This window comes from Pongo abelii, chromosome 19 (assembly GCF_028885655.2).
Source record: "Pongo abelii isolate AG06213 chromosome 19, NHGRI_mPonAbe1-v2.0_pri, whole genome shotgun sequence".
Classification (NCBI taxonomy): domain Eukaryota; kingdom Metazoa; phylum Chordata; class Mammalia; order Primates; family Hominidae; genus Pongo; species Pongo abelii.
Window position 1 is genome coordinate 51,759,130 of NC_072004.2, and position 23,100 is coordinate 51,782,229.

The 23,100-nt window shown below is 38.9% G+C and overlaps 1 protein-coding gene across 27 annotated transcripts in view; it reads left to right on the forward strand.

The window, feature by feature from the left end:
- The window catches only part of SYNRG (synergin gamma), a 93,135-nt gene that overhangs the window by 20,041 nt on the left and 49,994 nt on the right, over nt 1-23,100 (forward strand). For 12 of the 27 annotated variants that reach the window (XM_024235040.3, XM_024235042.3, XM_024235043.3 and 9 more), the window contains exons 4-12: nt 2,847-2,977; nt 3,968-4,073; nt 4,639-4,750; nt 9,922-10,224; nt 11,737-11,970; nt 12,933-13,010; nt 17,345-17,541; nt 18,441-18,689; nt 20,389-20,522. In XM_024235040.3, coding sequence (XP_024090808.3) covers nt 2,847-2,977; nt 3,968-4,073; nt 4,639-4,750; nt 9,922-10,224; nt 11,737-11,970; nt 12,933-13,010; nt 17,345-17,541; nt 18,441-18,689; nt 20,389-20,522 — 1,544 coding nt within the window. The remainder of the gene's footprint in view (nt 1-2,846; nt 2,978-3,967; nt 4,074-4,638; nt 4,751-9,921; nt 10,225-11,736; nt 11,971-12,932; nt 13,011-17,344; nt 17,542-18,440; nt 18,690-20,388; nt 20,523-23,100) is intronic. The other 15 variants (XM_063718680.1, XM_024235048.3, XM_063718684.1 and 12 more) reach the window with 3 other exon arrangements.

The following is a 23,100-nucleotide window of genomic DNA, read 5'->3' on the forward strand; positions in this document are numbered from 1 at the left end:
CTGAGCTCGTGTATTTGTCCCATTGCTGTATCTGTCTTTCCTTGCATCAGTAATTATCTTATGCCTTGATTATCTCCCTGATATAAGCATTGATATCTGGTAGTATGGATCATCCTTCTTCTTTTACAGAATTATAGCTGATTCGTGGTCCTTGCCCTTTAGTATAATTTTAAGATCAACTTGTCAAAACAAAACTGTTGGGGCTCTGACTGAAATGGACACTTTTACTCTTTTAGTCTTAACTGTCATACTATACTTCTCAATTTATTGAAATCTTTAGTGCCATCAGTAGTTTATCAAATGTATCTCAGATTTCTGAGTTCTTTCTTTTGTTATGTCATCCATTCAGTATATAATTAAAGACTAGTATCTCTTAACCTTTTAGTTTATTTAGATTTCGAAAGTCTATTAAAAGTTAGACAGTCCCTCCTTTCCAGGTGTAGGGGAAACACAAAATGCCGTTTAGTAAATTTGAATGTTCCTCAAGAAAGGAGTTTGTAAGTAAGAAGGCAATATGCATAACACCTTTCTTTCATTCTTTATTATTTTTGTAGAATACTTTGCCTTATTTTTAATCTCTATGATTTGGGTAGTTTCTTTTGTATTTTATATACTTTGGGTGAAATGAGTAAAAAAAAAAAAAAAAAAAGAAAGAAAAATTTAATTCTAGGACTGTGATACTAATTTTTAGCAGCAAGAGATCAATACTATGATTTAAAATAAGTATACACAGCTATCTCCACCCAAGATTTAGAATAGAGAATGTTAGCAATAAACCAATATTGTGTGTAACTCCAGTTGTAGAGTGCTAGAAACCCTCCAAAGGCATTCCAAGCTGGCTGGGCATGGTGGCTCATGCCTGTAATCCCAGCACTTTGGGAGGCCAAGGTGGGTGGATCACTTGAGGTCAGGAATTCGAGACCAGCCTAGCCAACCTGGTGAAACCCCATCTCTACTGAAAATACAAAAATTAGTTGGGTGTGGTGGCACATGCCTGTAGTCTCAGCTACTTGGGAGGCTGAGGTGGGAGAATCACTTTAGCCTGGGAGGTGGAGGTTGCAGTGAGCTGAGATTGCACTAGTGCATCCCAACTTTGGTGACAGAGTGAGACCCTGTCTCAAAAAAAAAAAAAAAAAAAAAAAAAGAATTTAAAGTGAATCCTCAATGTTTTTCTCTCCAGCATGGTTCAGTGGTTTTTGTATAAGCATGGAGAAGTCGATTAGTTGATTCTAATCAGGGGTGAAGTTTCCCAGGAGACCATGTTAAGGAATTGACAATTAAGGGAATTAAGGATATTTACAAGGGCATTTAATATGGAACCCTAGAATCTAAGTTGAGCAAGAAGGGAAGTGAGGATATAATGAAGATGATTAATCATGAGAAAAGTGGCAAAATTAACAGGTGGAACCTACAAAATAAGCTCAGGGAAAAAAAATAAATTAACAGGTGGGAGATATTAATGAGATAGGAGAATTACTGGTCTAGATGAGCTAGAAGGATAGGAGGTGGTGGTCAAGTGTCGGGATGCCTAACATCCAGATTTTGGACATGACGCAGTCTTTGGTGCAGATAGATCACGGGTATTACCATGGAATGGGAAGCTGGAATTGTATGTTGGGCATGATTGTGATGAGGAGGCTAAAGACCTGGAAGCCCACAGTGTCGGGTGAGTTACCATGTGGGTGATGGTTGATGTTACCAAGAGCAGTTTGGGGTAGAATGGAAGACAGCAAAGTCTGAAGTGTTCAACCGAAGAATGAGGAAGTTGAGCGTCAGTAGATGACATGAACAAGATCGGATAGTAAATGATGAAGTCTGTTAGTGGGAAATTAAAATGTATTCAGGTTTTTGAAGGTAGAGAGAGGAGAAAAGGTTTAGAAGAAGCAAGGAGGAATATTCCCCACTTACAGGAAATACAGAAGAGAAGTAGCAGTCTCCAAATGAGAGTGTTTCACGGACAGACTTTAGTTAGGGACAGAAGGGGAACTTTTCAGGGAGAAGGTTGAGTAGTAGAAGAGTTTTCACTCATTAAAAATTAGCCATTTAAGTATTATCATTGTCATCATTCTTAATATTAGATTTTGAGCCAGGTGCCATCGATGGCACACGCCTATAGCCCTAGCTACTCTGGGGCTGAGGCAGGAGGATCTCTTGAGCCCAAGAGTTGGAGGCTGCAGTGAGTTGTGATTGCGTCTTTGCACTCCAGCCTGGGTGACACAATGAGACCCTGTCTCTAAAAACATAATATTATTAAATTTTGTGATTAGCTATTGTGTTATTCTTATTTCTGGACACTTTAACAAGCTTTATAATATTGTATTATGTCATTTTTTATTGAATATGTGTCATTTTCTATAAAAGTTTGACTATTAGGGCTTTGATAACATCAAAATATTCATTATCCTCTCATATATATTGGAAAATCAGATTTAATTTCATTTGTGGTATGTTTACCATATGCCAGGCTCTTACCTATTATTGCAGATATGAAAATATATAATACCTCTTCTCAAAGAGGATTAGTGAGCTCACAAGAATGTAACTTGTGGGCATATAGTTCCATAACACACCAATCAGACTATTAGCAGTGGTCACCTCTGGGACAGTGAAGGGAACGGAGGGGTTAGATATTAAGGGGAGCCTTCCATTTTTAGCATCTTTTAATATAATATATTTCTTTGTATATTTACATCTTTTATTTATTTGCATCTTTGCATCTTTTAATACAATATATTTCTATTTTTTACAAATAAAAGTATTAAGATAGAATTTATGGAAGTCACATTTTTGTGTGTGTAATTAAAGGGATAAATTGTGTTTTTTAAGCCTTTGTCTATTTCTTCTAGGCAGGAATACCAATGGGACCAATGCCAGCAGCGGGAATGCCTTACCTAGGACAAGCACCCTTCCTGGGCATGCGTCCTCCAGGCCCACAGTATACTCCAGACATGCAGAAGCAGTTTGCCGAAGAGCAGCAGTAAGAGATCACCAGAATTAAAGGATAACAAAGATACATTATAGCATCTATCTTAAGAATTGTCTAATGATCTCTAGTGCAGATTTGAAACTAAAACAGTCAAAAGTTGTCTTTAAAACTCTTAAGGCCTGGCCCAGTGGTTCATGCCTATAATCCCAGCACTTTGAAAGGCTGAGGCGGGCAGATTGCTTGAGCCCAGGAGTTCGAGACCAGCCTGAGCAACATGGTAAAACCCTGTCTCTACAAAAAATACAAAATATTAGCCAGGCTTGGTGGTTCATGCCTGTAGTCCCAGCTGCTCAGGAGGCTGAGGTGGGAGGATCACCTGGGCCCCGAGGTTGAGGCTGCAGTCAGCCGTGATCATGCCATGGTACTCCAGCTTCGGTAACACAGTGAGACCCTGTTTAAAAACAAAAAAACAAAAAAGCCTCTTTAAACTACCATTATTATAAGTTTAGAGTCAAAAAGGACCTTAGAGATCCTCTAATTCAACCCTCTTGTTTTATATCTAGTGAAAGTGAAGTCCAAGAAAATGAAACAACTTGTCAGTCCAGGTTACACAGTTACCAGCAAAGCCTGGACCCAAAGGCAGGCTTCCTGATTCCCAAATCATTACTCTTTCTGCTGTATGACACTGCCTTCCCAAGCAGGTTCTTTTTTAATATGCAGAGCAAAGTGTGTTCTTATGTTTGTCTGCCTGTTTTTTGAGAATACTTTTGTATGCAAAAGCTTGTTTCCTCCTCTTGCAAATTAGATGAGAAATAAATTCATATACATAATTTAGGTAAATCATTCTTTAGACTCATGTCAAATATTTTGGAATTAATATAGTGAGGAAACAGGATTGTCATAAGAAAACTGGATATTTAGCAATGAAATTTACACTTCTGGAAGTGCAACATGATATTGCTGAAACTGTTAGAAATCTGAATATCAAACACAGTGTATAATCCTGGGAGCTGGTTCTTTATTAGTTCATTTTTCCTTCAGGAAACGATTTGAACAGCAGCAAAAACTCTTAGAAGAAGAAAGAAAAAGACGCCAGTTTGAAGAGCAGAAGCAAAAGCTCAGACTTTTGAGCAGTGTGAAACCCAAGGTAGTATTTCAATACTTCTCTTCACCCAGAACATACACACCCTGAATGTGCCTCTTCCCACTCATTGAGTGGATTTTGTCACTGGGGCACCAGCCCAAGCTGAGGCTGTGATTGATTCTTCTCATTTCGGTTTATCTAATTCCTAATGTGAAGGATTTTTCATTTTCTGTAAAGATACAGTGCTGTCAATGAGAATAGGGTATCAGCCATTATCTTCTCAACTCTTTTTTAGTATCATGGCAATGTTTGTAATCTTTTTCTTGGGAAGCAGTAATCCTGAATTCAGTGATATTTCATATTTCTCTTAGAGCCTTCACAGGACACTTAATATCAAACAAGTCTATCCTAAAGTATTTATACACTGGCCTTGTAATGTTTTTATTTTCTGTGGAGTGTCATTGTTTAATCATTTACCAACGTCTTTCTGACTTGGAGAATTCATTATCAGAAGTATGTGGTAAAAATATTGGAAATAGATGAATATCTGTGCTTTTCTTAATTTGGGAGGGTTTAGGATACAGTGAGGGATAAGTAAACAAATATACATATATTTATTGTCTCTTAGACAGGAGAGAAGAGTAGAGATGATGCTTTGGAAGCCATAAAAGGAAATTTAGATGGGTTTTCCAGAGATGCAAAAATGCACCCTACTCCAGCATCACACCCCAAGAAACCAGGTAGTTTTAAGAGGCATTACATTTTTCTTTTCTGGGAAGGTGATTTATGTAGTCCCTGTTTCTTTACATCGCCATTATATGTGTATGTGAAAAGTCAATGTAGAACTCTTCCTTCAAGCTAAGTACAGATTTGGATGTTCTCAAATATACAGTGGCTTAAGAGCTCTGGTCTGGATAACAACTGTCTTGGGAGGAAAAAACCTCTTTGTCTTCTAATTAAATATCAGTATGACAATTTCACCTGTAAGTTTTCTGTATATAAATATGTTAACATTAGTAAAATCTATTCACTCAGAGCAAATGTAATAAAGGAGTTTACCATTTAATTCTCATTGTTTTATAGTAATTTTTATGAACTAGCTCTGATTTCATTACTTAATGTGATTAAACTTACAAATTCTTAAAATGCCTCATTTAAAAAAATCATGGGTGTAATAATGCTCTTCTTGAAATTTTAGTTTCCCTAATGCATTTCTTTGTAATTTTTATCATCATTTATTGTCAGGTAAGCAAAAAGAAATGTGCCTGTTTTAGAGCAGGGTAAAGGGATTGGGGGGTGGGGTTTGGTTGTTCTTTTGAACATTTAGCTGTTGAAATGAGTCTTGTATTTGCGTAATTGTTACCACATTATTTTTAAAAATTCAACATTTCAAGCCGGGCGCCGTGGCTCATGCCTGTAATCCCAGCACTTTGGGAGGCCGGGGCGAGTGGGATCACCTGAGGTCAGGAGTTTGAGACCAGCCTGGCCAACATGGTGAAACCCTGTCTCTACTAAAAATACAAAAAATTAGCTGGGCATGGTGGTGCGTGCCTGTATTCCCAGCTACTCAGGAAGCTGAGGCAGGAGAATCACTTGAACTCGGGAGGCGGAGGTTACAGTGAGCCGAGATCATGCCACTGCCCACTCCAGCTTAGGCATCAGAGCAAGACTCCATCTCAAAAAACAAAAAAAACCAAATTCAACATTTTGACATTTTATCAGCTGATTCCAAGAAAACATACCTAATAGGTGAACAGTTTTCATAAATCATTTAGCCAGCCAAGAAAGTACTATCTTCTGCTGGAAAATGTTGCATTGATAAATTTTATCTTGAACCCTTGTATTATAGTACCTTTCATGGGTGGTATCAAGAGGGAATAATCACTAGCATATAACCAGTTCTTGATTTTTCCGGGACAACTTTGACTCTGTTCTGTTAATTTCACTTAAGATTCCCATTCCAAAAGTATGCCCCAAAATAAAATATACAAGATTGAAAAGAAAACAGATATTAGCAATCAGGCTGAGATTAGAAAGGAAAAACGTATCTAAAAATGAAAATTATAAGCCGAATAAGCTAGTCAAGAAGTAATTTAGGAATATATATTAGAAGTTAATACTAAAACTAGACCTAGGCTGGAGGTTAGGAAAAGTAGAGAAAGGCAGTCAGGAGTTCAAGACCAGCCTGGCCAACATGGTGAAACCCCATCTGTACTAAAAATACAAAACATTAGCCAGGCATGGTGGTACATCCCTATAATCCCAGTCACTTGGTAGGCTGAGGCAAGAGAATAGCTTGAACCTGGGAGATGGAGGCTGCAGTGAGTCAAGACTGTGCCACTGCACTCCAGCCTGGACAACAGAGTGAGACACCATCTCAAAAAAAAAAAAAACCAAAAACCTAGTTCTAAAGTATTTATAAAAAGAGTTTCCAACCATTCTACCACCAAAGGCACCTTTTAAATTTCTCTTTATAGATTGTTTATCTTAAAATACTGAATACTGAATATACAAACTATATTGATCATATAAGTTTTTTTTTGAGACAGGGTCTCATTCTATTGCCCTAGTGCGGTGACACGATCACAGTTCACTGCAGCCATGACCTCCCAGGCTCAGACGATCCTGTCACTTCAACCTCACGAGTAACCGGGACTACAGATGCACACCACCACGCCTAGCTAATTTTTGTATTTTTTGTAGAGACGGGATTTCGCCATGTTGCCCAGGCTAGTCTCAAACTCCTGGGCTCAAGCAGTCCACCTGCTTTAGCCTTCCAAAGTGCTAGGATTACAGGTGTGAGCAACTGTGCCTGGCCCATCATTTAACTTTTATACTTCTTTTTAATCATATACATAGCTGCTAGAGTTGGTATGGGCCAAAATATATTCCACGTAGAATTCACACATTCCAGCCAAATGCAAAGAAACATTGGTTTGATCTTTACAGTATATCCCAAGGAAATAGGGTCCATTTAAAAAATATTTTAAGTAGCTGGGAACCCAAATTGAGAACTTAAATCCAGTCTTGGTAATTGTTGGGAGGCTTGGAATACAATGTGGGAGGGCTTTTTCTTTTTTAAACAAACTTAATTAAGGCAATAATTTTGCATATTTTGCATCTTTCTTAGAACTTTCAGTGCATCCAGGTTTTATCACATTGATCCTAAAGGAGGAAAGAAGTATGCAGGGTCTCCATTTTTCAGATAAGAGCCATTTCTTAAAAAAAAGACTACTCCTGAGCTTCAAGTCAGTGACAAAAAAAAAAGACTGCTTATTGTGACAACAGACTTTAGTCATATTAAAGAAATTCAAAGTAATTTAAAATGTGGGGAGGCTGGGTGCGGTTGCTCAAGCCTGTAATCCCAGCACTTTGGGAGGCCGAGGTGGGTGGATCACCTGAGGTCAGGAGTTCAAGACCAGCCTGACCAACATGGCAAAACCCTGTCTCTACTAAAAATACAGAATTAGCCAGGTGTGGTGGCGCATGCCTGTAATCCCAGCCATTCAGGAGGCTGAGGCAGGAGAATCTCTTGAACCCAGGAGACGGAGGTTGCTGTGAGCAGAAATCACGCCATTATACTCCAGCCTGGGTGACAGAGCCAGACTCTGTCTCAAAAAAAATAAATAAATAAAATGTGGGGCCAGGCGTGGTGGTGCACACCTGTAATCCCAGCTACTCGGGAGGCTGAGGCAGAAGAATTGCTTGAACCTGGGAGGCAGAGGTTGCAGTGAGCTGAGATTGTGCCACTGCACTCCAGCCTGGGCGACAGAGCTAGACTCCATCTCAAAAAAACAAAAACAAAAACAAAACAAGGCGAGGCGTGGTGGCTCACGCCTATAATCCCAACACTTTGGGAGACCAAGGCAGGCAGATCACCTGAAGTCAGGAGTTCGAGACCAGCCTGGCCAACATGGTGAAACCCCATCTCTACTAAAAATACAGAAATTAGCTGGGCGTAGTGGTGGGCACCTGTAGTCCCAGCTACTTGCGAGGCTGAGGCACGAGAATCGCTTGAACCTGGGAAGCAGAGGTTGCCGTGAGCTGAGATTGTGCAACTGTACTCTAGCCTGGATGACAGAGGGAGACCCTGTATCATAATAATAATAATAATAAATGTGAAGAAGCAACAATAAAATAGTATTGTTAATGAGCTTCATGTTAAATGTAGCCCCAGTAGAGCAGGTTTATTACATAAGTGAATTTTACATTTAACAATAAAAAGCCACAGTGACATTTATATCCTTTAGTGCCAAAGATCTTTTAAAGGTAGTTGTAGTCTTCAGGCAGGGTTTACTTTCTTAAATTGACTATAGTTGTTTGATTCAGCTCTTTATGATATCCTAATGTTGATGCTTTTCACAAGAAAATATCACCTTAATAATGTGTTTAATGTTCTTGTCTTGGCCAGGCATGGTGGCTCATGCCTGTAATCCCAGTGCTTTGGGAGGCCAAGGTGGGTGGATCAGCTGAGGTCAGGAGTTCAAGACCAGCCTGGCCAATATGGGGAAACCCTCGTCTCTACTAAAAATACAAAAATTGGGCTGGGCGTGGGGACTCACACCTGTAATCCCAGCACTTTGGGAGGCCAAGGCAGGTAGATCACGAGTTCAGGAGTTCGAGACCAGCCTGGCCAATATGGTGAAACCCTGTCTCTACTAAAAATACAAAAGTTAGCTGGGTGTGGTGGCGCGCACCTGTAGCCCCAGCTACTTGGGAGGTTGAGGCAGAAGAATCACTTGAACCCAGGAGGCGGAGGTTACAGTGAGCCGAGATCACGCCACTGCACTCAAATCTGGGCGACAGAGCAACAGTCTGGGCGACAGAGCAAGACTCCGTCTCTCACACACACACACACACACACACACAAAATACAAAGATTAACTGGGCATGGCGGTGCGTACCTGTAGTCCCAGCTACTTGAGAGGCTGAGGCAGAAAAATCTCTTGAACCAGGGGAACAAAGCAGAGGTTTCAGTCAGCTGAGCTCATGCCATTGCACTCTAGCCTGGGTATCGCAGCAAGATTCCATCTCAAAAAAAAAAAAAGTTCTTTTGTAATTTTTATTTCTCACTTGGTAACTTTACTGAAATATGATCTATGCAAGTGTGTGGATCAGGCATGGTATTTCAAAAATTACAAGTTTGTATTGTGCATTATTTCTTACTGAATTTCTTAATAAATAATGAAATTTAGTCATCATGGTATATATCTGTCCAAATTGTATTCAGCACTATATAGGTAGGTTTTCTTATATCTGATGTATATTGTTTGAGATAATATTATCTAGATAAACATCATTTCGACTTCAAAAGTAATCATCACTTTGATGTAAATCATTAATGGTCTCAGGGGAAAAATTATTAATCTAATAAAAGAAAGAAAGACAGTCAAGGCCAGGAGCTCGAGACCAGCTTGGGCAACATAGTGAGACACCATCTCTATGAAAAAAAAAAAAGAAAGGAAGAATTAGCTGGGTATGCTGGCATGTGCCTATATTCCTAGCTACTCAGGAGGCTGAGGCTGAAGGATTGCTTGATCCCACGAGTTTGAGGCTGCTATGATCATGAGCTATGAGCATGCCACAGCACTGTAGCCTAGGTGACAGAGCAAGATCCTGTCTGTAAAATAAATGAATAGATACATGCATTTTTAGTTTTACCTTTTTTGAACCAAATGCAAAATAGCTATTAAAACTCCCCTTTAAAAAGACATAAAATTGTGTATAAATAGACATCAAAGTGTTTTATATGCATCATGTAATTCCATTTGACTACTGTTACTTGTTATTTCTTGTTCACCTCCACTATTTATGTTTCAATATATTCTTTTGGAATTGCACTACATCTTAATTCCTTTTTCTCTGTTGGTTTCCATTTTTGTGTGTTTCATTGCCATTTTCCATTTTGCAGATTGCCCCACATCATCTCATTCTACTAAAACTCTCTCCCCATCACCTGCCTTTCTTGATGAAGAAGAATTCAGTGACTTTATGCAGGGGCCTGTTGAAGTTCCCCCATGTGGGCCTTCTTCCACGTCCCAGCCCTTTCAGTCTTTCCACCCCTCCACCCCACTTGGCCAGTTGCATACACAGAAGCCTGGGACACAGCCTCTCCCTCCAAGTCAGAGTCCAGTGCCTTTTGCCTTACATGGTGTCCCTGGGCAAATTCCTTACTTCTCTAATGCTTCAGCCTCACACAGTGTACCAAAAGCAGGTAACTCTTAGCATTATTAATGAAAATATTCTTAAGATATCCTGGGATAACTTATTTCTGTTATATAAGTAGAATAATCCAGCAATGTTGGCAAATAAACATGTACATGAATGTATGACTGCTGTTGAAATTCAACAAAACAAGTGTCTAGATTTTTAAGTTCTGGGGTCTTGACATTCCAGAAAGGTGATTTAAAACTTTTGCTCCTCAACTAGGAGCACTTTAAACTGCCTTATAACTTTAAAAGAAATCTTCTGATTTTTCCAGAAGATTGTTGTTTGGGAGATTCACCGATATCATTTTCTTAAGAATAAGGAGCTAGGAAAGGCTTCTTTAGAAAGTAGTCTTTCAGCTTCAGTGACAGGGCACTTGGGGGCAGAAGCCCAGGTTGTTCATTTACTATCAATTTGTCCTTGGTGTGCCTTAGATTTTGTCATCTATAAAATGAATAGAGACAGCTACACATCCTGGCTTGAGACAGAGTGCTGGGAGGGATCTTGGCAGACATGTACTTAGTCCAGATTGTCTCATTTGATGGATGTGGAAACAGACCAAGAGATGATGATGATGTTACTGGCCAGAGGCCTCCCTAGGAATTAGTGAAAGTGTTATCTTATGTAGGTTGTCAGATTTCAAAGGTAGTGCTCCTTCCTTCCACTACACTCTTCCACCTACTGTCTCATAGAATTCTTTAGCATCACAGTAGATAATTATGTTTACATTCTCTAAAATCTCTGAAGTCTCTCAAGTCCTATACAAATGTGCAGTGATTGAATTATTTCAACGTTTACTTTTTTTTTTTTTTTGAGACAGAATCTTGCACTGTCACCCAGGCTGGAGTGCAGTGGCGTGATTTCAGCTCACTGCAACCTCCACCTCCTGGGTTTAAGTGATTCTCCTGCCTCAGCCTCCCGAGTAGCTGAAATTACAGGTGTCCGCCACCATGCCCGGCTAATTTTTTGTATTTTTAGTAGAGATGGGGTTTCACTATGTGGGTCAGGCTGGTCTTGAACTCCTGACCTCATGGTCTGCCTGCCTTGGCCTCCCAAAGTGTTGGGATTACAGGCTTGAGCCATGGCGCCTGGCCACAATGTTTACATTATATGTGGCAGGGCCTCCCTTTAGAATATGGGGGTGAGCTGGGCACAGTGGCTTACTTCTGTAATCCCAGCACTTTGGGAGGCTGAGGTGGGTAGATCACTTCAGGTCAGGAGTTCGAGACCAGCCAGTCCAACATGGCGAAACCCCGTCTCTACTAAAAATACAAAAATTAGCCAGGCTTGGTGGCGGGCGCCTATAATCTCAGCTACTAAGGAGGCTGAGGCAGGAGAATTGCTTGAATCTGGGAGGCAGAGGTTGCAGTGAGCTGAGATCATGCCAGTACACTACAGCCTGGGTGACAGAGTGAGATTCCATCTCAAAAAAAAAAAGAATATGGGGGTGGAGATGGATGATTAAAAAGATTAAACATATACAGTTATATACAAATAATCCTTCATGCTGTTTGTTTAGGCCCTTCCTTGGAGGAGAAGTTCCTAGTGTCTTGTGATATAAGTACATCTGGGCAGGAACAAATTAAATTAAATATTTCTGAAGTTGGCCACAAAGCCCTAGGCCCAGGTTCCAGTAAGAAGTATCCCAGTTTAATGGCCAGTAACGGGATTGCTGTAGATGGATGTGTAAGTGGTACCACCACTGCAGAGGCAGAAAAGACTTCAGATCAAAACCTGTCAATTGAAGAGAGTGGTGAGCTCGTGAAACATTCAGCAAAAAACTTGTTTAACCAAACGTTGCTCAAATGCTAACACCTTAAGCATTAATCTTCAAATGAATGCTGCTTGATTTTGCTAATCGAAATTTTGCTTGAAATATATTTAATTCATTCCTTTCTCCAATTAACCCCTAAGATTTTGCTCTGAATTCTTTCAACACACTGTTACTCCTTTTTAAAAATGATTTTGATAACTGGTTTTCTTAATTGGAATCATTTCTGATTTAAAATTTTCTTTCCTTTTATTTTATAAAAACTCTCTTTTTTTCCCCCCTTATACTTTCTGTTCTTCCATAAAGGTTGAAAAGTTAAAATGTAACTGGAAAAGTCACCAATGAGAATATAGTTTTGGTTTCTCTAAAATAAATCATATGCACTACTGCCTAAAAGATCTAAATTGTATGAATTCAACCCTCAGAAATGAATTAGAATGTGGGCAGCCTAGGATGCAAACTTTTGGGAGGATATTTTACTGGACAAAAAGCCTCCAAAAGTCCTATATATTTAAGACAGCAGTATCATATGTAGGTTAAAAAACAATGAAACTTTGCAAAGAAGCATTAGTAAAAACTGCAAGTAAAGCTTGGACAATTAAATATTTTTAGATACATAATTTTACACTATCATCTATCATGTTTTTTTCCTTAATTTGTAATACATGTTAAATGGTGCAAGGCTTATATGATTTAGAGTATTGATTTGATACATTTTAGTTTTTGTATAATTTACTCTTTAGAACATAGTTAACGTACAAGAGTTGCTTAGAAATCAAATATTTTATTCTGAATCGGAGGCAGGGGGGACCAAATATTTTAATTGTATTGGTGACTTTTTTTAGTGCCTCCAGCCAGTGCTCTTTATGAAAAACCATGACTCAGTGTGATTTCGCTATCTTCTTCATGGACCACTATATACATTAATGTTTTTTATCTTCTAGGTGTGGGAGTATTTCCTTCACAGGATCCTGCTCAGCCCAGAATGCCTCCTTGGATTTACAATGAGAGTTTGGTTCCAGGTAAAAAAGCTTCTTTACCCAGGATTCCCATCTGGATATTTTTGTTTAAATATTGTAAATGTAGTTGTAAATATTTACTGTTGTAGTTACAAAATATGCAGGAGGAGTTGTCACTTTTCTTTTTTTCTGAAAGAGTACAGAAATTAAATAAATGTCGTGTTTCATAAGACTGCCTCATGTATGGAATAACTATATAAATAGAGGAGAATAGTTTTGTTTTAATGTTTTATCAACCATCGTACTTTTATTTCTAAAAGCGCTCTTAGATTTATTATGCTTTAATGGACATTATCAAATATTTACTTCAGCAATTAATAACTTATCAAGAATTCTACTAAAATATTTAATGTAATTTTCTGAATTCTTAGTTTATATTTTTAAAAATATTCTTTCTATGACTTGTCATGTAATACTGTATGAAATAAAAGACCATGTGGGATCTTTTTTTTCACATTGGAAGATGTGAAGGATAGTGTTTACTTTTTTTTTTTTTTTTTTTTTTTTTCTGAGACAAGATCTTACTCTGTCACCCAGGCTGGAGTGCAGTGGCAGGATCTTGGCTCACTGCAGCATTGACCTCCCCAGGCTCAGGCAATCCTCCCACCTCAGCCTCTCAAGTAGCTGGGACTACAGGCGCATGCTACTACACCCAGCTAATTTTTGTATTTTTTTGTAGAGACGGGGTCTCGTCATGTTGCTCAGGCTGGTCTCAAACTCCTGGGCTCAAGTGATCTGCCTGCCTTGGTCTCCCAAAGTGCTGGGATTACAGGTGTGAGCCACTGCACCTGACCTACTTTTTCTTTACATATATTTTTACTGCTAAGCCAAAAAGAAAAGAAAATCCTTAAAGTGCATTTTCTTCTTTAAGCAAAAAAAAATTTATTTTTAATTTTTATGGCTACATAATAAGTGTATATTTTTATGGAGTACATGAGATACTTTGATACAGACATACAATGTGTAATAATCACACAGGGTAGATAGGGTATCCATTACCTCAAGCATGTATTACTTCTTTGTGTTAGGAACATTCCAATTATACTCTGTAAGTTATTTTAAGTGTACAATAAATTATTGTTGACTGTAGCTACCTTGTAGTGCTATCAAATACTAGATCTTATTCCTCCTATCCAACTATATTTTTATGCCCACTAACCATCCCCATTATTCCCCCTGCCACTACCCTTCTCAGCCTCTGGAAACCATCATTCTATTCTCTGTCTCCATGAGTTCAGTTGTTTTAATTTTTAGCTTCCACAAATGAATAAGAATATATGAAATTTGTCTTTCTATGCCTGGCTTTTTTCACTTAATATAGTGTCCTCCAATTCCAACCATGTTGTTGGAAATGACAGGATCTCAATATTTTTTGGCTGAATTGTGCTCCATTGTGTATATGTACCACATTTTCTTTATCCATTCGTCTGTCGATGGACACTTAGGTTGCTTTTGAATCTTGGCTTATAAATTAGTACAGCCTCTATGGAGAAACCTTTATACTGTTCTCCATAGTGGCTATACTAATTTACATTCCTACCAACAGTGTACTTGGGTTCCCTTTTCTCCACATCCTCACCAGCATTCGTTATTGCCTGTCTTTTGGATAAAAGCCATTTTAAGTGGGGTGAGATGATATCTCATTGTAGTTTTGATTGACATTTCTCTGATGATCAGTGATGTTGAGCCTCTTTTCATAAACTTGTTTGCTGTTTGCATGTCTTCTTTTGAGAAATGCCTGTTCAGTTGTCTTGCCCATTTTAAAATCAGATTATTAGCTTTTTTTCTATTGAGTTGTTTGAGCTTCTTATATATTTTGGTTATTAATCCCTTGTCGGATGGATAGTTTGCCGATATTTTCTCCCGTTCTGTGGGTTGTCCATTTTGTTGATTGTTTCCTTTGCAGTGCAAAAGCTTTTTAACTTGATGTGATCCCATTTGTCCATTTTTGCTTTGATTACCTTTACTTTTGGGTTATTACTCAAGACATCTTTGCCCAGACGAATGTCCTGGAGAGTTTCCCCAAGTTTTCTTTTAGTAGTTTCATAGTTTCTGGTCTTAGATTTAAATCTTTAATTCATTTCTATTTGATTTTTTTATTTGGTGTGGGATGGGGTCTAGTTTTATTCTTCTGCATATGGAGATCCAGTTTTTCCAGCCCCGTTTATTGAGGAGACCCTCCCCAATGTATGTTCTTGGCACCTTTCTGAAAAATGAGTTCACTGTGGATGTGTGGATTTATTTCTGGGTTTTCTATTCTGTTCCATTGGTCTCTGTGTCTTTTTTTGTGTTATTACTAGCTGTTTTGGTTACTATAGCTTTGTAGTATAATTTGAAGTCAGGTAATATACAGTAATGTACTGTAATTCCTCCAGTTTTGTTCTTTTTGCTCAGAATGGCTTTGGCTATTCTGGGTCCTTTGTGGTACCATATAAATTTTAGGATTATGTTTTCTGTTTCTGTGAAGACTGTAATTGGTATTGATAGGGATTGCATTGAATCTGTACTACCCATTGCTTTGGGTACTATGGACATTTTAACAACATTGATTCTTCCAAAACATGAACATGGAATATTTCTCTATTTTTTTATGTCCCCTTCAATTTCTTGCATTAATGTTTTATAGTTTTCATTCAAATGCATTTTCTGATACTACTCATAATGACAAAAGGCTGTTACCAAAATAGTATGTACAATTCAACTGTACATTAAAATAATGGCTTTTCTTCCAAATGCCTTTTAGACAGTTTGTATCTTCTCTGTCCTCAAGCCAAACAAACGAAATCTAGATCTTGGTATATTTTGGAGTTTTATCCATTTTCTGCCAGTTTGTATTACTTTACTTTCTCCCTCTTCCTTCGAAACATACATGCGCGTATACTTTCTAGTCAAAATATGTTTTTGTTTGTTTGTTTGTTTGTTTTTGAGACGGAACCAGTCTGTCACCCAGGCTGGAGTGCAGTGGCGCAATCTCGGCTCACTGCAACCTCTGCCTCCCGGGTTCAAGCAGTTCTCCTGCCTCAGCCTCCCGAGTAGCTGGGGCTACAGGTGTGCACCACAACGCCTGGCTAATTTTTTTTTATTTTTAGTAGAGACAGGATTTCACCATATTGGCTAGGCTGGTCTCGAACTCCTGACCTTGTGACCCGCCCACCTCAGCATCCCAAAGCGCTCGGATTACAGGCGTGAGCCACCACATCTGGCCAAAAATATGTGTTCTTATGGAGAGCCCACTAACCTGTAATCCATACTTATAATCCCAGATGTAAAATTTTTGTTTTAAACAGTTTTTCTGTCCCCCTTAGCCCTACTAACTTTCATTTCCCTAAGTAAGCTTGCTACATTTAGTAAATAACCATACAGGATGCCCAGTTAAATTTGAATTTCAGGTAAACAGCAAATAATTTTTTAGTACAAGTATGTCCCATGCAATATTGGCATTCTTTATTTTAGCCCTATATCTAACAACATTTCCCACTTGGTCCTTTGGAAAACCCATGTTATTGTCAAAAACTCACCAACTGTACCCCCCTTTTTAAGACACTTGTTCTGCTTCCTCACCTTAACAGAAACTGCGTCTTTCCTTAAAGGCTGTATTTCCATAGCACCTTCTCCAATGATGTTTTCTCTCACAGCCTCTAATTTACTGGAGAAGAGTGATGTTGGTATAATTCTTACTTCCTGTTGCTCTTTTCAAACTGTTCCCACCATCATTACTCTACAGCTTCTCTTGTAAAGTCCAAAGCATGCTGTCTTGTTACAATCTTCTACTGAATTATAAGACTTTGTCTTACCTCTAGCCCTAAATTTTATCTTTAGTACCAAACTTCAGACTCTTAATTGTCTGCTGGACATTTCCACTTGAATATTTCAAAGTTTTTTTTCTTTTTTTTTGAAACGAAGTCTCACTGTTGCCCAGGCTGGAGTGCAGAGTGCAGAGTCGCGATCTTGGCTCACTGCAACCTTTGTCTCGGGGTTCAAATGATTCTCCTGCCTCAGCCTCCTGAGTAGCTGGGCTTACAGGCACATGCCACCACGCGTGGCTAACTTTTGTATTTTTAGTAGAGATGGGGTTTCACTATGTTGGCCAGGCTGGTCTTGAACTCTTGACCTCAGATGATCTGCTCGCCTTGGCCTCCCAAGTGCTGAGATTACAGATGTGAGCCACCACGCCCAGCTGCACTTGAATATGTTTAAAGCAATTTAAACCCTGACATGGCTTCGGTTCTATTAAAGCAGTTTTATTGAAGATTATTATTGTATACCAACAATGGCACCCCAAAAAATAAATCACTTGGAATGTGTTTCCATTTGTAATCTGGTCTTTCCTTTAATAGATGCCTATAAGAAAATCTTAGAAACCACAATGACTCCAACTGGAATAGATACTGCCAAACTGTATCCCATTCTGATGTCATCTGGGCTTCCCAGGGAAACTCTTGGACAGATATGGGCCTTAGCTAATCGAACTACACCTGGCAAACTTACAAAAGAAGAACTTTATACCGTTCTAGCCATGATAGCGGTAACACAGGTAAACAATGTTTCTTAAGTTAGATCAAATAACTTTATTAATATAAATTGCAAGGATATGAAATCTTTTTTACTACATTGTGTAACTCCTTGTACATTAAAATTTAGATCATTTTCAGGATATAGTACTTCAAAAATGTAGAGTTTATATGATGTGCATAATAGCAAGTTATTCCTTTGTTTAAAGACTTTTTGTTTTGGTTTGTTTTTGAGACTGAGTCTCATTCTATTGCCCAGGCTGGAGTGCAGTGGCGCGATCTCAGCTCACTGCAGCTTCCGCTTCCCAGGTTCAAGTGATTCTCGTGCCTCAGCCTCCCAAGTAGCTGGGATTACAGGCACCCACCACCATGCCCGGCTACTTTTTGTGTTTTTAGTAGAGATGGGGTTTTACCATGTTGGCCAGGCTGGTCTCGAACTCCTGACCTCAAGTGATCTACCTGTCTCGGCCTCCCAAAGTGCTGGGATTACAGGCATGAGCCACCACGCCTGGCCTAAAGACTTTTAATATTAACATTCTCTGAACTTGAAAGTTAGTCAGTAATAGGTGAAATTACTCTGTGTTTTGAAATTCTTCTCTAAAATTTCATAGATATAAAGTATTCTCAGTCTGGTATAAATTTTTCTTTTATTGCAAAGTCATTTTAAATGATTTGATCATATAGAATTAACCAAACTTGTCAGAAAGTGAAAATGTCAGAACTGATATGTGTTGGCCATTTCTTTGTTAAGTATTAGGTTTGCACTGACCTTGTAACTTTTTTTCTTAAATCAAATTCATGAGTTTTGAGAGTTGGAGTGGAAACATGCAAAGACTACAGATTTTTACCTTTCGGTCTCAGCCAGATTTTGACCGTATATGGTTTACAATCCCCTAATCCATTTTCTTTCTATCATTTGTAGAGGGGCGTTCCTGCAATGAGTCCTGATGCTTTAAACCAGTTCCCAGCAGCTCCTATTCCATCTTTAAGTGGCTTTTCTATGACTCTGCCTACACCGGTGAGTCAGCCAACTGTGATACCTTCAGGCCCTGCGGGCTCCATGCCTCTCAGCCTTGGACAGCCAGTCATGGGCATTAACCTTGTTGGACCAGTGGGTGGAGCTGCAGCCCAGGCTTCTAGTGGTTTCATACCAACCTACCCTGCGAATCAGGTAAATGGCGAAGCTGTGCATATTTCAAATAATCACTGAAAGTGAATCTGGGCACCATTTTTTCCAGGGATACATAGAGTAGGTTACTGGATTATGGTGAGCACGTTTAAATTCTTAGGTTGTATCTTTCAGGAAAACTGCTAAACCTGAAATTAAAATACTTTAGTTTTTCACTTCTCAGATTAGCAAAAATGTTTTAAATATATAATATTTAATGTCATTGAAAAAGTAGGGTAAAAGTGACTAATACACTCTAGGCTTATTGGTACAGCCTTGTTGAAAGGCAGGGTTGGCAATAGCTATCAAAATTTTACATGTTGAGCTGGGCATGGTGGTGTGTACCTGTAGTCCCAGCTACCCTGGAGGCTGAGGCAGGAGGAACACTTGATCCCAGGAATTCAAGTCTGCAGTGAGCTATGATTATGATCACACCATTGCACTCCTGCTTGGCAACAGAAGGAGACTGAGTTTAAAAAAAAAAAGCCTCAGCATGTCTATATCTTCTATCCTAGTAGTCACATTATTAGAAATCTATCCCAAGAATAGTAACTCAAATTAGCAAAGGTATACAAGAATTTTTGTTGTAACATTGTTTGTTAGAGTAAAAAGTAGAAATAGCTAAATATCCAACAGGAGGAGAAAGGTTAAATAAATTTCAGTTCATTCACACAGTGGTAATCATTAAACTGAATGAGATAGATCTACATGTACTGCATGGAAATGTGTCTTTGTTATATAGTTAAAGTATAGAGCAATATAGTGTAATCTCATTTTTCTTTAAAACAAATGAGCTGTTAACAGTACTTCTGGAGTGTGGGATTAGGAGTCAGTGTCCACTCTTTGTACAAGTATGTGATTGGTTATGATGAGCTTGTGTCACTTAATTTGCAAACATGCATGATATATCTGTATGTCTTTTTTTTTTTAGCATTTTGACCTTTCCTTTTTAATTTTTTTTTTTTTTTTGAGACAGAGTCTTGCTGTGTTGCCCAGGCTGGAGTGCAGTGGCACGATCGTGGCTCACTGCAACCTCTGCCTCCCAGGTTCAAGCCATTCTCCTGCCTCAGCCTGCCAAGTAGCTGGGATTACAGGTGCCCGCCACCACCACACCCGGCTAGATATATCTTTTAAAGTTGGTAGGCGCTCAGTAACCCAATGAATGTTATTCAGCTATTTTACAAATGTATAGATTAGCTTTTTTTTTTTTTTTTTTTCAGCCAGAGTCTTGCTCTGTCGCCCAGGCTGGAGTGCAGTGGCACGATCTCAGCTCACTGCAACCTCCGCCTCCTGGGTTCAAGTGATTCTCCTGCCTCAGCCACCCATGTAGCTGGGACTACAGGCACATGCCACCATGCGCAGCTAATTTTTATATTTTTAGTGGAGATGGCATTTCGCCATGTTAGCCAGACTGGTCTCGAACTTCTGACCTCAGGAGCTCTGCCCGCCTCGATCTCTCAAAGTGCTGGGATTACAGGCGTGAGCCACTGCTCCCAGCCTAGATTAGCTATTTAAACCAGTCTTTTACCATTTGTACCAGAGAGTATCTAAAAATACAAAACAGGATTTCTGCCATAAGCACTTGAGTTAATGTATCTAAACTGAGAAATTTTAAAGGCAGTCTTTGAGATTGACTTTTAATTTGTTGTGTATTTATTTTGTCAGTCAGCGCTATTTATTTAAATGACCTTTATAAACCTAGGTAGTAAAGCCAGAAGAAGACGACTTCCAGGATTTTCAAGATGCTTCTAAGTCAGAATCCCTTGATGATTCATTCAGTGATTTCCAAGAGTTGCCTGCTTCTTCAAAAACAAGTAACTCCCAGCATGGAAACAGGTAGAAAAGAGTTTAATATATTTAACATTGCATTTAACCGTTAAGAAAGAGGCATCCATAATAGGAAGGCTAGGTGTGAGAAATTTAAAAATTAAGACTCCTTACTCTACTACTTTCCGTGATTATTCCCTCTGTATTAATACTTTTACTCTTCAAATTTCTTTCCCCTTTGTCCACCTTAAACTTCAGCTCCTACTGTTTCCTGTAAGTACACACCTGCCTGTCAATATTCTTTTTTACCTGTGCCAAACCTTTATTATAGCTAAGAGCACCTGTGCAGTGATGACTTCGTGTTCCTGTATTAAAGCAAGGTCTTCAACTGTTAAAAAGTTTTTTAGGCAGGAGCACATAATTGTACATTTTTGTAATGTTGTGTACTGTTGCTTTTCCACAGAATCATAATTCAGAACTCTAATCATATTCATTCACATTTCTTGTATATTTGACATTAGTGTCTTTTTAAGCCTTCAGATTTCTGTTGTTTGCATAGACAGCTGCATAAACATTTCTCTAAGGTTTTACACGCCACCTTAACCTTCAGGTACAGTAACTGATTCAGTATGTTGTCAGCATTTTTAATTTTTTTTTGAGATGGAGTCTTGCTCTGTCACCCAGGCTGGAGGGCAGTGGCGTGATCTCGGCTCACTGCAACCTCCGCCTCCCAAGTTCTCCTGCCTCAGTCTCCCTAGTAGCTGGGATTACAGGTGTCCACCACCATGCCCAGCTAATTTTTTGTATTTTTAGTAGAGGTGGGGTTTCACCATTTCACCATGTTGGCCAGGCTGGTCTCAAACTCCTGACCTCAATTGAGTCTCTCTACTTGGCCTCCTAAAGTGCTAGGATTACAGGCATGAGCCACCATGCCCAGCGGCATTTTAAAAAAAAGTATTTAGATATTTCTGCAAAGTGGAACACATCAGACACCAGAGTAAACGATATGAATTCCTTTGGTTTTATTTTTCGAATTGGTTATTGTCAGAATACAGATTCCATGTCTCCTATGTTCCTGTTTATGCAGTTTCGCTCATTTCTTCCCCTTTAGCCAATTGATTATCTCTTAGTCAGCACTTTGCTGCATACACACTGTAACAAGAACTAAGGGATAGGCATTATAGAGAATTACAAATTAGGAAAAGAGATTATTCTCCTGATTTTAAAAATATATTAAATGCATATACGTAACATATAGAAGAAACATATAAGGAATGTGACCATAGAGTGCTGGTATTTCCAGGACTGCTGCACCAACACAAGTTAAACCTTCTAGACACATAAATTGTATTTCTACTCCAGATCTCTTCCTTCGAACAAAATTTATATGTACTACTGCTATCTAAGCATCCCTATCTGAATGACTCAAGGCATCTCAAATTCACTGCATGAAATTAACTTTATTGTTTTCCTACTCAAAGCCAAATAAAAATGTGTTAAATCGTTATTCCCTTCCTTGGTGAATGATGTCACCATATTCAGTCACCAAATTAAAAACATGCTATTTACTTTGGCTCTGTCCTCTCTCCTTTACCACCATTAACTCTGTCAGCTCTGTGTGACAGTGTGTGATCTTAACTCCTGCCCACTCTCAACTCTTGCTATTCCCCATGACTTACACTCCAGCCTTGCCATCATGACTCCAAACTGACCATGCTCTTTCAAGCTTTATCCGTTCTGTTTGCTTCAGTCTGAAGTACCCGTACCTGATCTCCCCATAGTTATAGTTCCATTTCAGAAATCAGCTAAATATAGGAAGTTTTTCCTAACCAATTCCGACCTCATTTGCTACTGCTATAGTACCTGACGATTATCTGTGCCCTAATTGTAATTGCTGGTTTACCTGACTGTTTCCCTTTCTAGGCTGTAAGTATCTGAAGACAATCATTCATTTTTATATATGTAGTGCTTGGCCCCATCATATGTAATTAATAAAGATCTGTTGGATGACTATATTATAGTATGTGGGTTATAAACCTAATTTATCAAATGGGTGGTTTATTTCTCTGAGCAAAACTGTTTGTAGATGAAATTAAAATTTGGGGGTAGAAAGTTTTAAGATGGTAGCCAGACCTGAGATATATGGGGTATTAGCAATTTTGTGTGGCATTATCTCCATGTAATTACTTTCATATATGATACTTTGCAGCTATTCCTCTTACATTCAGCCCTGACTTGACTACTTCTGTCTTTCCTTGAATGAAACTATTTTTTTTTTTTTTTTTAAGATGGAGTCTTGCTCTGTCTCCAGGCTGAAGTACAGTTGCGCGATCTTGGCTCACTGCAACTTCTGCCTCCCAGGTTCAAGTGATTCTCCTGCCTCAGCCTCCCTAGTAGCTGGGACTACAGGCATGCGCCACTACACCCAGCTAATTTTTGTATTTTTAGTAGAGACAGGGTTTTACCGTATTGTCCAGGCTGGTCTTGAACTCCTGACCTCAGGTGATCTGCCTGCCTCGGCCTCCCAAAGTGCTGGAATTACAGGCATGAGCCACCACGCACAGCTGAATGAAACTATTTTGGTTTTATCTAGAATTCATACTCATTATTCATTTATTCATCCAACAAACATTTATTTAGCATTTGC